Here is a 13124-nt window from a genome sequence, read left to right as displayed (position 1 = left end):
TTTTTTTGAAGGGATTAGTTAGTGGTTAACTAGTACTAACTACAGGAGTACTATCCAGACTGATCCGCCCTCTGTCATTACAAAGAATACCTGAGAATTAAGTGTATTTCCATTCTTATGTAAAGTAAAAAATGAAAGGAGCTGGACAATTCCAAAGAGATTTAGAAATCCTTCAGAAAATGAACTGTCTTTGGGAAAGAGAATAAGGGAAGGTGCCATTAAGTGTTAAGAAATAACAGAGACTGAGTTTAGCTAGGTTTTTCCTACTTACAGGGAATCTAAGTAGCATTTTTGGAGAAGCAACAATGAGGGGTTTCCTGAAGTTTCTAATCATCTGTCTTCGGAGCAAGTGGAAATATTGGGCTGGGGTAGTCGGGTGCACCACAAACATGTTAACATTATCTCCATCCACGCCTTCTTCCACACTGTCACACATCTGAAAAGTGAAGAAAAAATGAAAAATAGGAAAATGAAAAACTGCTACACCATCCTTTTCAACAGCAATTCCAATTAAAAAAAGGGAAAATGATATTTCTCTTTTCCTCCTATAATGTGGAATGGTCCCTAAAAAGAGAAGCTGATGTTGGTCTAAAGAACTGTTTTTCAAAATGTAGCCCCAAAGCATTCACTGCCTCAATTAAGATTCTTTATGGTCCTGTCCTACCTCCCCTAAATTTGTGTATCTATCACCTCTTTCCTGTTTTGTGTCTAGTGTGGAGAATCTAAGACAGTATAAATTATAAGAGGACAAAAAGAAAGAGAAAAAGGTATACAAATTATAACATAAGTCTAATTCAACTTTAAAACTGCCTAAGAATAATATGCCCAGTCTATAAAAGGTATATCCAAATTATAGGACTTTCCTAATTACTTCATGAAACTTATGAGAAACTTGTAAGTTTAAAGCACATAAATATAAAGTGGTAAATAAAAAAAGAAAGACATTAAGACCTTAAGTCATAAGGATAATTTTTAAAAGTATTAAGTTTACCTTCTTCAAATGAAGTCCTTCATTGTACATGAGCCTTCAAGTTATCCCAAACCCTAGACCTTAGTCTACTTTTAGGAAATCCAAAGTCTTATCATATTCTCCAATCTTTATATCATCTGATTACTAAGAAGTGAAAAAAAAATAAACTGACATCAAGGGCTTTGTTAATAGGCCATACAAAGCAGACCTTTCTTTTTGGAAAAAGACCACGGACACACACACACACACATACACACTCCCAATGTATTCATTCTCATTTTTTCCTCCCATTTAGTCACTCACTGCTTTGGGGGAGGAGGAAAGAGGATAAGAGTAATAAGAGGGAAAAAAATTTTCCATATAGTTAAATGGCCATGTGAAATTAGTTCTGATGTCCTGACATGAGAATGGGGGAGCACTCACCATTCTTCCTCTGTCCAGTTGTCTGTCTCTCCCCACCTCCTTCCATTTCCCTTTCTCCCAACTATCCTGACTGATAGTTACAAGGCCAACAGTGAAATATTTGGCCATCAGTGAATTCTGGCAATTCTCACTGAGCAAGCTTGGCTACAATGTTAAGAGTATCTTATTGAAGTTTCAGTGTATCTCCAATCCTGTGAGAAGACACCCTAAAAGTAAGCTGGGCTGCCCAACTGTAATGGGGATGTAAATTTTAAAGATCTTCCCTGCCCCTAGGTTAAAGTGCACCTGGAGCCTGGGATGGGAGGCTTGTTTTTCAGTAGATACTTTTTGATTGGCCAGTGGGTCCAAAAGGTTGTTACATTTTCTGAGCCAGGAGAAGGCTATATAAGCCCTGATGTGTAGCTTTGTTTTGGGGGCTCACTTTGAGAAGTGTTCTGTGATTTGATCTGTATTCTGGGAAGCCGTTGTCCAGAGCCCCCCCAGCTTTGAAAAACCCAGATGTTGACTGGGTATGGATGTAATGGTTGGACAGTTTGGAAATCTGTCTACTTGATCTGTTTCTGTCTTGATAATTCTGCCTGTATACTTTGAAGTTCAGGGTGCTGACCTTTTTCCCCTGAACAAGGTAAACGATATATGTCTGACTGATTAAAGTAAGCTTGTTAACCCATTTTGAGTTGCTTTCCTTTACCAAAGCAGATCCAAGAACCTGTGTAAGCAGCCACCCTAGAGACTCCAGGGTGCTTGCTGCTACACCAACTTATTGCTCATAGTCAAAAAATGAAACTTGAAAGAAATGAAGCTCTTAAAAGCAAACATCTCAAGGTTATTGGTCATTTTGAAAATTAACTACTAGCCTATCCACTGCACTAACATACAAACGGTGACGCTGTCATAAAGAAAGAATGTTACGGTTCTTTAACTAAGGGCTCTTCTCTTTAAGTAGCACTTTTCTGGATGGGACAAGTATAAATGAAAGGAAAGTTCATATCACAGAATCACAGATGTGGAGGTGAAAGGAAACTGAGAAGCCATCAAGTCCAACATCTTCATTTCAGAGATCAGTAAAATTTAAGTGGCTTGTCCAATGTCATAGAAATAGTAAGTATCAGAAACAAGATTTGAATATAGGTCCTCTGACTCAAAAGATAGAGCTCTCAATCCCCAACTGACAAGTGGCTGTAGGATAAGAACAGGTAGTTCTCAAGGGAAGAAATCCAAGATACCAGTCAGTAGTTATATTGAAAAAATGTTCTAAATCACTAATAATTAGAAAAATTATTATTAAAGCAACTCTGAGGTTCCACCTGCTACCTATCACATCACCAAAGTTGACAAAAAAGAAAAATGAGAAATGATGGTGGGGTGTGAGATGAAAACAGGCACATTAACAGACTTTTAGTGGAACTGTGAATTGGAATGGCCATTTTGGAAACATTTTGGAAGTATGCCCCCAAAGTTATTAAACTGTGCATATACCCTTTGACCCTGGGGTAGCACTACTAGATCTATGCTTCAAAGGGATCAAAGAAAGAAGAATTCATATGTACAAAAATATGTATAATACCTCTTTTTGTGGAGGCAAAGAACTGGAAAGAAAGGGGTACCCATCAACTGGAATATAGATTATAGTATGTGAATATAAAGGGATATTATTGTGCCATAAGGAAAAACAAAAGGGATGGTTTCACCTGGGAAGATTTGTATGAACTGATGCAGAGTGAAATGAGTAGAACCAGGAGAACAATTTGTATTATAATGACAATATTATGAAAACGAAAACTTTGAAAGATTTAAGAATTCTGATCAATGCAATGAAAAACTCCTATTCCTAAAAGACAATGATGAATACAACTTACCTCCTGAAAAAGGTAATAGACACAAAGAGATACATATTCAGATGTGGTCAATGTGTAAGAATTTGTTTTCCATGACTATAAATTTTCGTTAATAAGGTTTGATTTTTCTTTTTTGTGCCCTCCAAAGTTGAGGGAAAGGTGAAAAAGAAAAAATACTTGTTAACTGAAAAAAAAATTAGAATAAATCAATAAAAATAAAGTACTCAATTTTGGGGGGGAACTGTTTTGCCTATTGAAATACTCTGGATTGCCAGAGACCACCTCTTTTACTATGGGTGGGTCTTTAACCAAAAGAGGATGAAAATCTTCAGTAAAGAGTGAGTTGAATAAAAGTTTAATTAAAAAGGGTAGCAATCAGCACAAAAATATTAGGAGAAAAAATTATGGAATTACAAACAGTTATGTATCTGAAAAAGTCTGAGGAGATGTTCATATTGACTTTCTATATTAATCATATTTTCATATATCTAAAGAAAAGTGTCTTGTAAACCTTCAAGTGCTTCATAAATGTGAGCTATTATATCGGTGGTCTCATCTTCAGCTGCCTCATTCTAGTTTTACGTTAGGTTTCCAAGACAACTTTCTTTGCCCTTTCTTTGGCTAAAAAGAAGCCTGAGCAAGGGAAACACGACTTGGGTCACCTCACACTAGTTAACAAAAAGGGTTTGAAGATCTTGCATTGCACACTGTACTAACCTAAGGCATTCAGGCTGCAGCAATACCAAGAAAGATGCTAATGAATCTCTGCATCTCCCCGGCTAAGCATTCTCACTGCTCTGGGTCTGGTAGGCCACCTGCAGGAAATGACCCTACTTATTCCAAAGTTTCCTCATGCTAACATCCTGATGAATTTAAATATATGTAATATTTATCATACCATATGGCATCCTGCTTATTTATATTTACATGCTGATATATTAGTTTTAAAAATATTTTTGCATGTATTTATAATCTAATTGCTCTCACTGACCCTCTCCAATTAAACAACGACAAAAAAAAATAAAGAAAAATATAACCCTCATCATAAACATACATAGTTCAAGTAAAACAAATTCCCACTTGGTCATGCCTAAAAATATGTCTCTCTCTGCACCCCTCCGGCAGGCAGGTAGCATATTTCATTTTCAGTCTGCTAGACCTGTCAGCATTCTAATATCTTTCAAAATTGAAACAAAAAACTATTATGAGAAAAAGTAGCTCCTAGGAATTTTTGTTTGTTTTTAGCACGCATCCTCATTCAAACCTACCTGTAGGAAACGCTCCATTCTACAGGAAGAATGGTCTGGTCCAGCCCCATCATAACCATGTGGAAGGAGAATTACAATGCCACTCTGAAGAAGCCACTTGGATTCACCTGGGAAAATATACAGGAAAGGAGAACTGGACACAGCAGAACACAGGTGCATATGGATGTGAATAATGGAACAAATGTCACCTTCCCCCTCAACTCCTAGCAAGCAATATTATTTTAGCTGATTAAAATAACAATTTAGGTTAGTCTAGTATAATTGAATAATCCTAGATTCACTCAGTACTATGCCAGCTTAATAAAAAATAAATTGGTGGAGGTACCAATTAACAATCCTAAGGAGGAAAGAGAATGGGGAACTGAGCCTAGTCAACTACAAACAAAATCCAAAGGGGAACAGACTTGTTTCTAGAACAAGAGAAATTATACCACCAGTAGGAAAGTTCATACATAGCTCTTATGCCAAGTGAAAACAACCTTCTTGGGGGCAGTTAGGTGGCACAGTGAATAGAGTACCAGCCCTGCAGTCAGGAGGACTGAGTTCAAATTTGACCTCAAACACTTGACACTTACTAGTTGTGTGACCTTGGACAAGTCATTTAGCTCCAATTGCCTTGCTTCCCTCTCCCCCCCAAAAAAAATAAAAAAAAATTTGTTCTTAAGTAGAAAGAATCTAAAACATTAGTAATAGCCAATAACTGACATCTATATAGTACTTTGAGGTTTGCAAAATGCTAAAACACTAACTTCTATATATTGTATATTTTAAGTTATGTGACCTACATAACAACCCCATGAAGTAGGTGCAATTATTATCCCCATTTTATTGATAAGGAAACTGAGACAGACTGAGGTTAAATAACTTGTCCAGGGTCACCCAGCTAATAAGTATTTGAGCCTGAATCTGAACTCAGGTCTTCCTGACTCCAGGCCAATAGTTCTATCCATGGTTCTGTCCAGCTGCCTAAAATGGAGTTAGACTCTTTGAATTAGAGGTAACCTACCTTGATTATTGCTGGAAGATATATGCCCTATCTAAACATTCACATGGATCTATGATTTCATCAATTTAGGTATTCCTTCCAGTGATAAATATGAAAAGTTGTATATGCTTGCCAATTCTGGGTTATTCTTGTCAAGGAACCCCAATATTTATATGGTATATACAGTACATGAGAGGTAGCAGGGTATAGAGGAGAAAGAGTTGGCCTAAGACAGAAAGACCTGGGGTTAAGCCCTATCTCTGACACATGCTGACTGTGTAACCCTGGGTGGACCTTTTAGTGCCCCCAACAACTAAGGCTGTGTTGTAAAGAAGGTGCCCATCCACATTGGTAGAGGAAGTTTTTCAATAGGAGATCCCTACACTAGTGAAATTACAAGTTTGGACAACATTTTCATATAAAAATACATATATATGCATATTAGAAGGCATTTTGTATAATTATACCTACTACATATATTGATCTAAATAATCAATGACTAATTATCTACATTACTACTTAAATACATGTGTCTCAGAAACTGTTACCCATTGCATTTGCAGTCATGCCCCCCACAAGTTGGGGAGATTACCCATGGGGAACATGGGGAGTGACCATGATATGATAATCCAGTGGCTTTACCTATCACCATACTGCTAGAAGACTGGGGATAGTCGTCACATCATATTTCACTTGCTAAACTCTGAAAACAGGGTTAGCAAGAACTTAACTGGGGCATTGAGCAAATGGATATAGGAATTTTACCACAAGGAACAGCCCCCATTCTCAGCCTTCCCTTTACACTCCACCAGGACTAATGCATCTGGGCAACAGGTCTGTTGTACCACAGGAGTGCATTTCATAGGATCATAGGCTTTAAGAGCTGGAAGGGGCCTTAAAGGGTACATAGTCTAACCCCTTCATTTTACAGATGAAGAAATCGAGGCTCTAGTTCCCCCAAAAGCGAATGCTCATTTTTCCATGAGTTAATATGCTTAGGAAAAGCTCTTCACTGCAGGATTCCTTAGGTGGCTGGTCACAGCCTCAAAGCCATGGGCTCAATTTTGTGCAGTTTTCAATAATTCACATTAATGTATTTCTTCACTAGAGTGGATAATAAAGGGCTGATTATAGTATAAAGCAAGGAAGGCAATACTATGAGATATAGTGACTTATTTACATCCAAGTAACAAGCAAATGCAAGAAATATGGCATAGTATATGGAATAGTATATACCTTTCAATTAAAGATTAAAAATAAACCCTCTGGGGCAGCTAGTTGGTGCAGTGAGTAAAGCACCGGCCCCAGAGTCAAGAGGACCCAAGTTCACTTCTGACCTCAGACACTTAACACCCACACAAAAAAACTAGCTGTGTAACCTTGGGCAAGTTGCTTGACCCCAGTTTCCCTCCAAAAAGCAAAAAACAAAAAACAAAACCCTCAACCATCTGATGCACAAACTCCTTAATCCTAATTTATGGAAAATGGCAATAGGTCATGGGGAAGTATGAATAGTTTATAGTGCTATTTTCTGCTCCAGGAAATAGAATTTACAAAGTAAATGTATATCCATTTTAAAGAATGATTAAATAAAATTTCCTGCTAGTGCTTGGCACAGTGCCATACATCCAGCAGGTGTCGAGAAAATGCCAGTGCTACTACTAACCTCCAGAGATGAATGTGTCAAATATAATCTGGGCTCCATTGAAGAAATCGCCAAACTGAGCCTCCCAGATGGGCAGTAATTTGGGACTTTCAATGCTCATTCCATATTCAAATCCCAGCACAGCCTCTTCTGACAGAGGGCTATTGCTCACCTGACTCGATAAAAATAACAGAGGAAGAGGTAAGAGACACAGGATCACACATCAGAGGTGAAACATTTTCTTTCTAGAATATTACAAAAGACAGGAACCATTCGAGGAGAAGAGGCTCAAAAGGAAGGCTGTGTTTGCATCCTACCTCAGACTATTCTCAATTAGGAAGCTACTGTTAACTAGTAGGCCAAGGAAGGTGGGAAGGAGGGAAGATAAGAAATAAACAATGGGCATATGATTTGCTTTGTGCAAGGACAAACACTGTACAGCAGCTTTGGGGCTACTATAATCGCGACAAAGTCTGGGAAATCATAAAACAAAAGACTGCCTTTGATTAGATACCTACAGCTCCAACAGCAAACTGGTATTGGAAATTGAAGAGCTAGAATTTTCAAGTTCACTGAGAATGCTCTCAGTGGGGGGAGAAGGGTTTTTATGGCACAGGTTCATCATGACCTAAAAGAATTTGCTCAGGAAGATTCATCTACTTAACACCACCTCATTTTCATGTCTTACATTCCCTAGACAACTGTGAATTCAATGTGTATCGTGCCATGTTTTACTTAGATCTTTGGTTTGTCTTAAGATTCAGCTCGAGCCACTTTTGACAATCTCCAAATGCTGTTACTCTCCTCCAAAAAACACCTTGTATCTATTTTGAATATGTCTATATATAGTACATGTTGTCTCCTCTGGCATTGTAAACTCCATGATGGCAGAAATTGTTTCACTTCAATTTGTGTCCTTAGTATTTAGCACACATTAGTATATGCATATTAAGTAGGCACTAATAACATATGAACTATATTTCATGTATGTTGATGGGCAGGCCTGACTTAGGAAGGTCTGATAGTTCAGGTTTGAGATTGGAACAAAATGTATCACTCAAAGATCATCTAATACTTAAGGAAAGGAAGTTTACTTAGTCATAAGCATGGAAAGAATACCCAGCAAAGATCAAGCATTTTAATTTGGATAGTCATATCCCCCTCATTTATCTGCAGAAGCATGTTTGACCAGCCAGGTTTGGTCAGCAGGGTGTGGTAATTGCACAGCAGGGGGATACCACTCAGTCTGGGGGGCACTAATTATCAAGTCAATCCAATAAACATTTATGATGCACGTACCATATGCCAAGCATTAGGTTAAATAACTCCTCATGGACTGGCCTGTTTCATGCTTAGGCAACCAGAAAGCCACGTCAATAGCTCAAGCCTTAAACCGCAAACCAATGAAATTTCATGGATAGCTTCCTTTCCTTTTAGGGGGAAAAAAAATCTAGCTTGGCTACACAGCAGAGACCATAGTATTGGTGGCATTACTACCACCACAATGTAAATATGTTGTCTCATCCCTAAGGGCAGGGGCTATATCACCTATTTCTGTTAAATCCTCCAAAAGGCATAATACACTTTTTTTGCATGTCATGTTTGCAAATCTCCACAAAGATATATGTAATTACCAACTCATCCAGGGGAATAGATATCTAATTCATACTGGTTGCTTACAGATGGAAAGTGGCAGTCAGGACTATTCCATTACAGATTGAAAAATAAAGGTTTTAGGTAAGAACTGGACTTTCAGAAGTGATTTCAAGATAAGGTGGACCCAAAAAATGGTAGATGGCTGTCAACATCCCAGACCAGATGGTTACATGTTGTACAAATTCGTAGTTCTTTGAATAAAAGAGAATTTCTTTAGTTATCAGAACAGGTCCTCTTGATTTACAGTAGGATTAAAAATTGTATAACTTGAACTATCCTTGTTTGTAGTGCCCTGTTTTCCTCCATCTCCAGTTTACAAGCTTATCTTTGGACCAGATAGCTGAAACATCATACTTCTAGGAAACCCTTCTGATCAGTATCCATGTGGTTCAGAGGGATATATGTGTCATCTGTTTTCTGGCAAACAATCATTGCATGCCTCTGGCTGAAGGTTCCACGACCAACATCTTGACCACTCAGACGGACATTAAAACCTTGAGCAAGAAAGGAAAGACAAAATAAGATCAGGTATCCATGAACACTGTTCTTAGTGATAAAATGAACTGTTCTTAGTGGTAAAGAATCATGATCCTGAAAAATGAGCATGTTAGCAGACAGACTGAATTTGAGAATCCTTTTTAAGGCAACATATTGGGTGAGCATATTAAAAAATTGAGATATGGTCACATGTACAGAAACACATAAACATGGTTCAGTGGTATAAGTATTAAACACACACGCTACACATTTTGTAAAATAATCTTTCCAAAAAAATTAAATGTTATTTTTGGACAAAACCACTATGGAAATTTGTTTTGCTTAACTATGTTTATTTGTTACAAGGGTTTTGTTTTTCTGTTTGGGGGGCAGGGTGTGATAATGGAAGATGGAATAAATGTTTGATAACTGATAATAAATGCAACTGAACTTTAAAAAATTAAGTCTTGACACCAGGTTTCCAGCTCTGATAGCTTTCTCTGTGAAGCCACTTTAATGTTGTCTTGTCTTTGTGTGTCACTCTTTGAGTCAGCTTGTCAAGTAGTAAAGTGAATTCTAGTTTTTTACATTTCATTCAATTCCTCTAGTCAATGAAAAAAAAGGATAAACCAAAGAGGTCAATTTTTGCAGATAAGAAAATACCCTTTGTATCAATGAACTGAGCAATAAACCAGAGATGTGTCTTACCTTGAGCAAGTAATGAGCCCAAGGCTAGAGCTTCTGCAGTGGCCCAGTCTAACTTTGTTCCTTCCTTTATTTTCTCTATCCTGGACTGCATATTGGAGGGGGAGGGAGAATTGGGGTAGAAAAAAATAAAATGCATCACAGTTAGTTTCATTAATTTGACCTTAAATATTGCTATTAATATAACCTTCTATTATTTATACTTTAGTCTAATTCCACAAGCCCAGAAGAAATTCAGGAATTACAAATTCACTCATAAATTTGTATATCTAAGCATTTTTCTCTTTTTCTGTATGTGTGTGCTTAAAGTCAAATGAAAATGGGTTATTTTTCATTTAAACCTCTAACCAGAATTAATGCCTTCTCTGCAGTGCTAAGCCCAAAATCAAACCACAGAAAAAGGGTAGGCAAGATATAACACGAATTAAGATAACTAGTCAAAAATGAATAGTCCAAAGTCATTACATGAGCTGAACAAAGTAAGTGAAAGAGTGGCTAGGTATCTAAATACTCCCTGACAGGAACCTACCTGAACATAGGTCTTTAGAAGGTGACTATGCATCTGAAGTTCCTCAGGTACTTCCACAGACTTTCCTCCCACAAATCTCAGCAGATCAGTGGGTACACCAGTGTCCCAGGTGGTGATCCTGGCAGAAGGTTCTACTAGGCCCCGCCAGTGGGCTTGCAGGTTAGTTGCAGGTGGGCTGTAAAGTGTCATATTAGCCAGGTGGTCACTTAGCTTGGAATAATAAGAGGTCTTTATTTCAGACACTTCATCCTGGGTCATAAGTCCACAGGCAATAAGAGTCGCTGCATAGGTGTCTGGGATGCTCTTTCGTGATCTGGTAAGAAAACAGAAAAAAGAAAATTAAAATGATAAGCAAGTTTGAAAACTTCTAAAATTATAAATAGCCTCTCTCACCAGGGTAAATACCTTCTGCCGGATAAGCAACAAAAAAAAAACATTTATACTTACCTTACTACCCGTAAATTTGTCTTGGAGGAAGACTATAGAGTTGCTTTTATTTCTTCCCAAGGGTTGATAAATTTTCAGTGGTTCAAAAAATTGAAAAAAAATGCTGCAAAACTACAAAGAACAAGCTTGAGACCAAAGAGATGTGAAAATACCTCCTCCCACTTTTTTTTGAAGAGGTGGGATGTGTGAAAAATTTCATTTGTCAGATTTTTTTTGATGTGTTGATAGGTATTACTGAAATTTTCTCTTCCTTTTAAAAAAATCTTTGTTACAAGAGAAAAGGAGAGGAAGGTATATAGGGGGAAGTCTGCGTGATATGAAAACAAAAGATATTAATAAAAATCTATTTTAAGATTTTGGTGGTTAATTGTAAGAATAAACTGTTTTGTTTACCTATCTAGCATCCAATTATCCTTATATAATAGGAGTGAGATGAATAGACAAACCAGTAAGAAAGGAAGATATAAATTAATATGGGATAGAGCTCAAGTTTTGTATCCCTAAATGTTGCCACTTTGGCAAAATATGGTATGGCCTTCTAGCATTCATCTAGAACCATATGGATTGACAGGAACCTTAAGGATCTGGTACTGAATTTCTTAATATTATCTTTATAGGATCATGAAAATCAACTCTGATGGGAAAGCATCGTGCTACTTCTTAGTATCTCCGGGGAAAATGATTCTACAACCTCCTTGTTAACTCACTGCCCTTCCCTGTCAACTTAATCTTCCTTCTATTTAAAGGGATAGAGGATGTAAGAAATAGTTCATGCATTATCTTCCACATGAAGCGTTTCTGACTCCCTCCCCTCCACCTCTTTATGGCTTCCCTCCTACACTGCCTTGCATTTAATTATTGTGGGCTTATTTGTATTTATTCTTTGTATATACATGCACACACACTTGTAGTCTCTCCCCTTTCTTCCCTGTGCCGTTGCCCCACCTTCTGTTAATTAGAAGGTTGTAAGTAAGCTCCTTGCCAGTAAGGACTGTTTCATTCTTTGTACTGGTCTCCCCAGAGCAAGATGCTTGGCACACTGTGGGTACTGACTAACTGAGATATAGGGATGTAGAGAGTCTATGATCCAAGGAAGTACAAGGAAGATTCTGTAGAGCAGTAACAAGGTAAAACGAAAGGATGTAGACCTTACATTTCATCTTATGTGCCTAGGTACCATTTGGTTCTCTGTGCCAAATAAATTAAGGTTCCCTTCCCAAGTGTGACCTGAGAGCCCAGTGTGCAAGGTTCTAGGGAATCGCACCAAGTTGAAACAAGGTGTACAGATCTCAAGTAATTGGATTTTATCTTTTGTCCTTGTGTCTTGTGGCCCTTTATCTTTTCTGTCTCTCATAGAAATTAAGTATCTCCTAAGAGGGACCAGAGAGGCTACCATTCAGAGGAGTAGAAGGAGCAACCTGGGAATCAGCAGCACGATGAAATAAGGGGAGGGACCCTCTTAACTTCATGTCTTGAATCTCTCATCTTACAAAGAGGCAGTTTTGCAGATAAGGAAAAGGAATCCAAGAGAGATTAAAAGACCAGTCTGTCTGACAAATCTAGAACCACAGAATTACCAAATACAAAACAGGAAAAATAAACACAGAAGACCAGCAATTCATAGAAGCCAATATCTAAGAAAAGAGACACTGGTAAATCCCATGGCCTCAGATTTTAGACATCTTTAATTAATGCACTTGATATACCAAGTGTGGGTAGTGAATAGAGTGATCTAGAGATTCTAATGTAAGGAAACAAATGTGACCTCAACATTGAGACTTGGTAGGATGGAATTCCTGACAGTAGGGTGTGCTTTATTGCAAGGGACCAGAACAGATAAAATGGAAAAGCTTTGCATTTTAAGAATATACATTCATGTAAATTAATCTAGGAAAGTGAGAGGTAAAACATGGTCAAAAGAAGTAAAAAGAGCCTTTCCCTCTCCTACTGCTCAAGGAGCCGGCCACCACCATGAATGACACTGTAACCATCAGAACCAGGAAGCCCCATGACAGACTTCTTCAGCGTAAACAGATGGTTATATAGATGTCCTTCATCCTGGAAAGGCCACAGTGCCCAAGACTGAAATTCGAGAAAAACTAGCCAAGATGTACAAGACAACTCCAGATGTCATTTTTGTCTTTGGATTCAGAACCCATTTAGGTGGTGGCAAAACAACAG

At 37.8% G+C, this 13124-nt stretch overlaps 1 protein-coding gene across 1 annotated transcript in view; it reads right to left on the bottom strand.

The window, feature by feature from the left end:
* The window catches only part of LOC138175987 (2-oxoadipate dehydrogenase complex component E1), a 68610-nt gene that overhangs the window by 13966 nt on the left and 41520 nt on the right, over positions 1-13124 (bottom strand). Inside the window, exons 8-13 of the mRNA XM_069106653.1 lie at positions 10497-10809; positions 9971-10055; positions 9140-9279; positions 7151-7301; positions 4500-4606; positions 272-436 (exon numbers count right to left, since the gene is read on the bottom strand). Of these exons, the coding sequence (XP_068962754.1) occupies positions 272-436; positions 4500-4606; positions 7151-7301; positions 9140-9279; positions 9971-10055; positions 10497-10809 (961 nt within the window). The remainder of the gene's footprint in view (positions 1-271; positions 437-4499; positions 4607-7150; positions 7302-9139; positions 9280-9970; positions 10056-10496; positions 10810-13124) is intronic.

This window comes from Petaurus breviceps, unplaced genomic scaffold (assembly GCF_028583685.1).
Source record: "Petaurus breviceps papuanus isolate PSGF00001 unplaced genomic scaffold, PetGlider_PUasm1.0 80, whole genome shotgun sequence".
Taxonomy (NCBI): domain Eukaryota; kingdom Metazoa; phylum Chordata; class Mammalia; order Diprotodontia; family Petauridae; genus Petaurus; species Petaurus breviceps.
The sequence above is the reverse complement of the archived record's forward strand: the minus strand, read 5'-3'. Positions and strand labels throughout refer to the sequence as shown.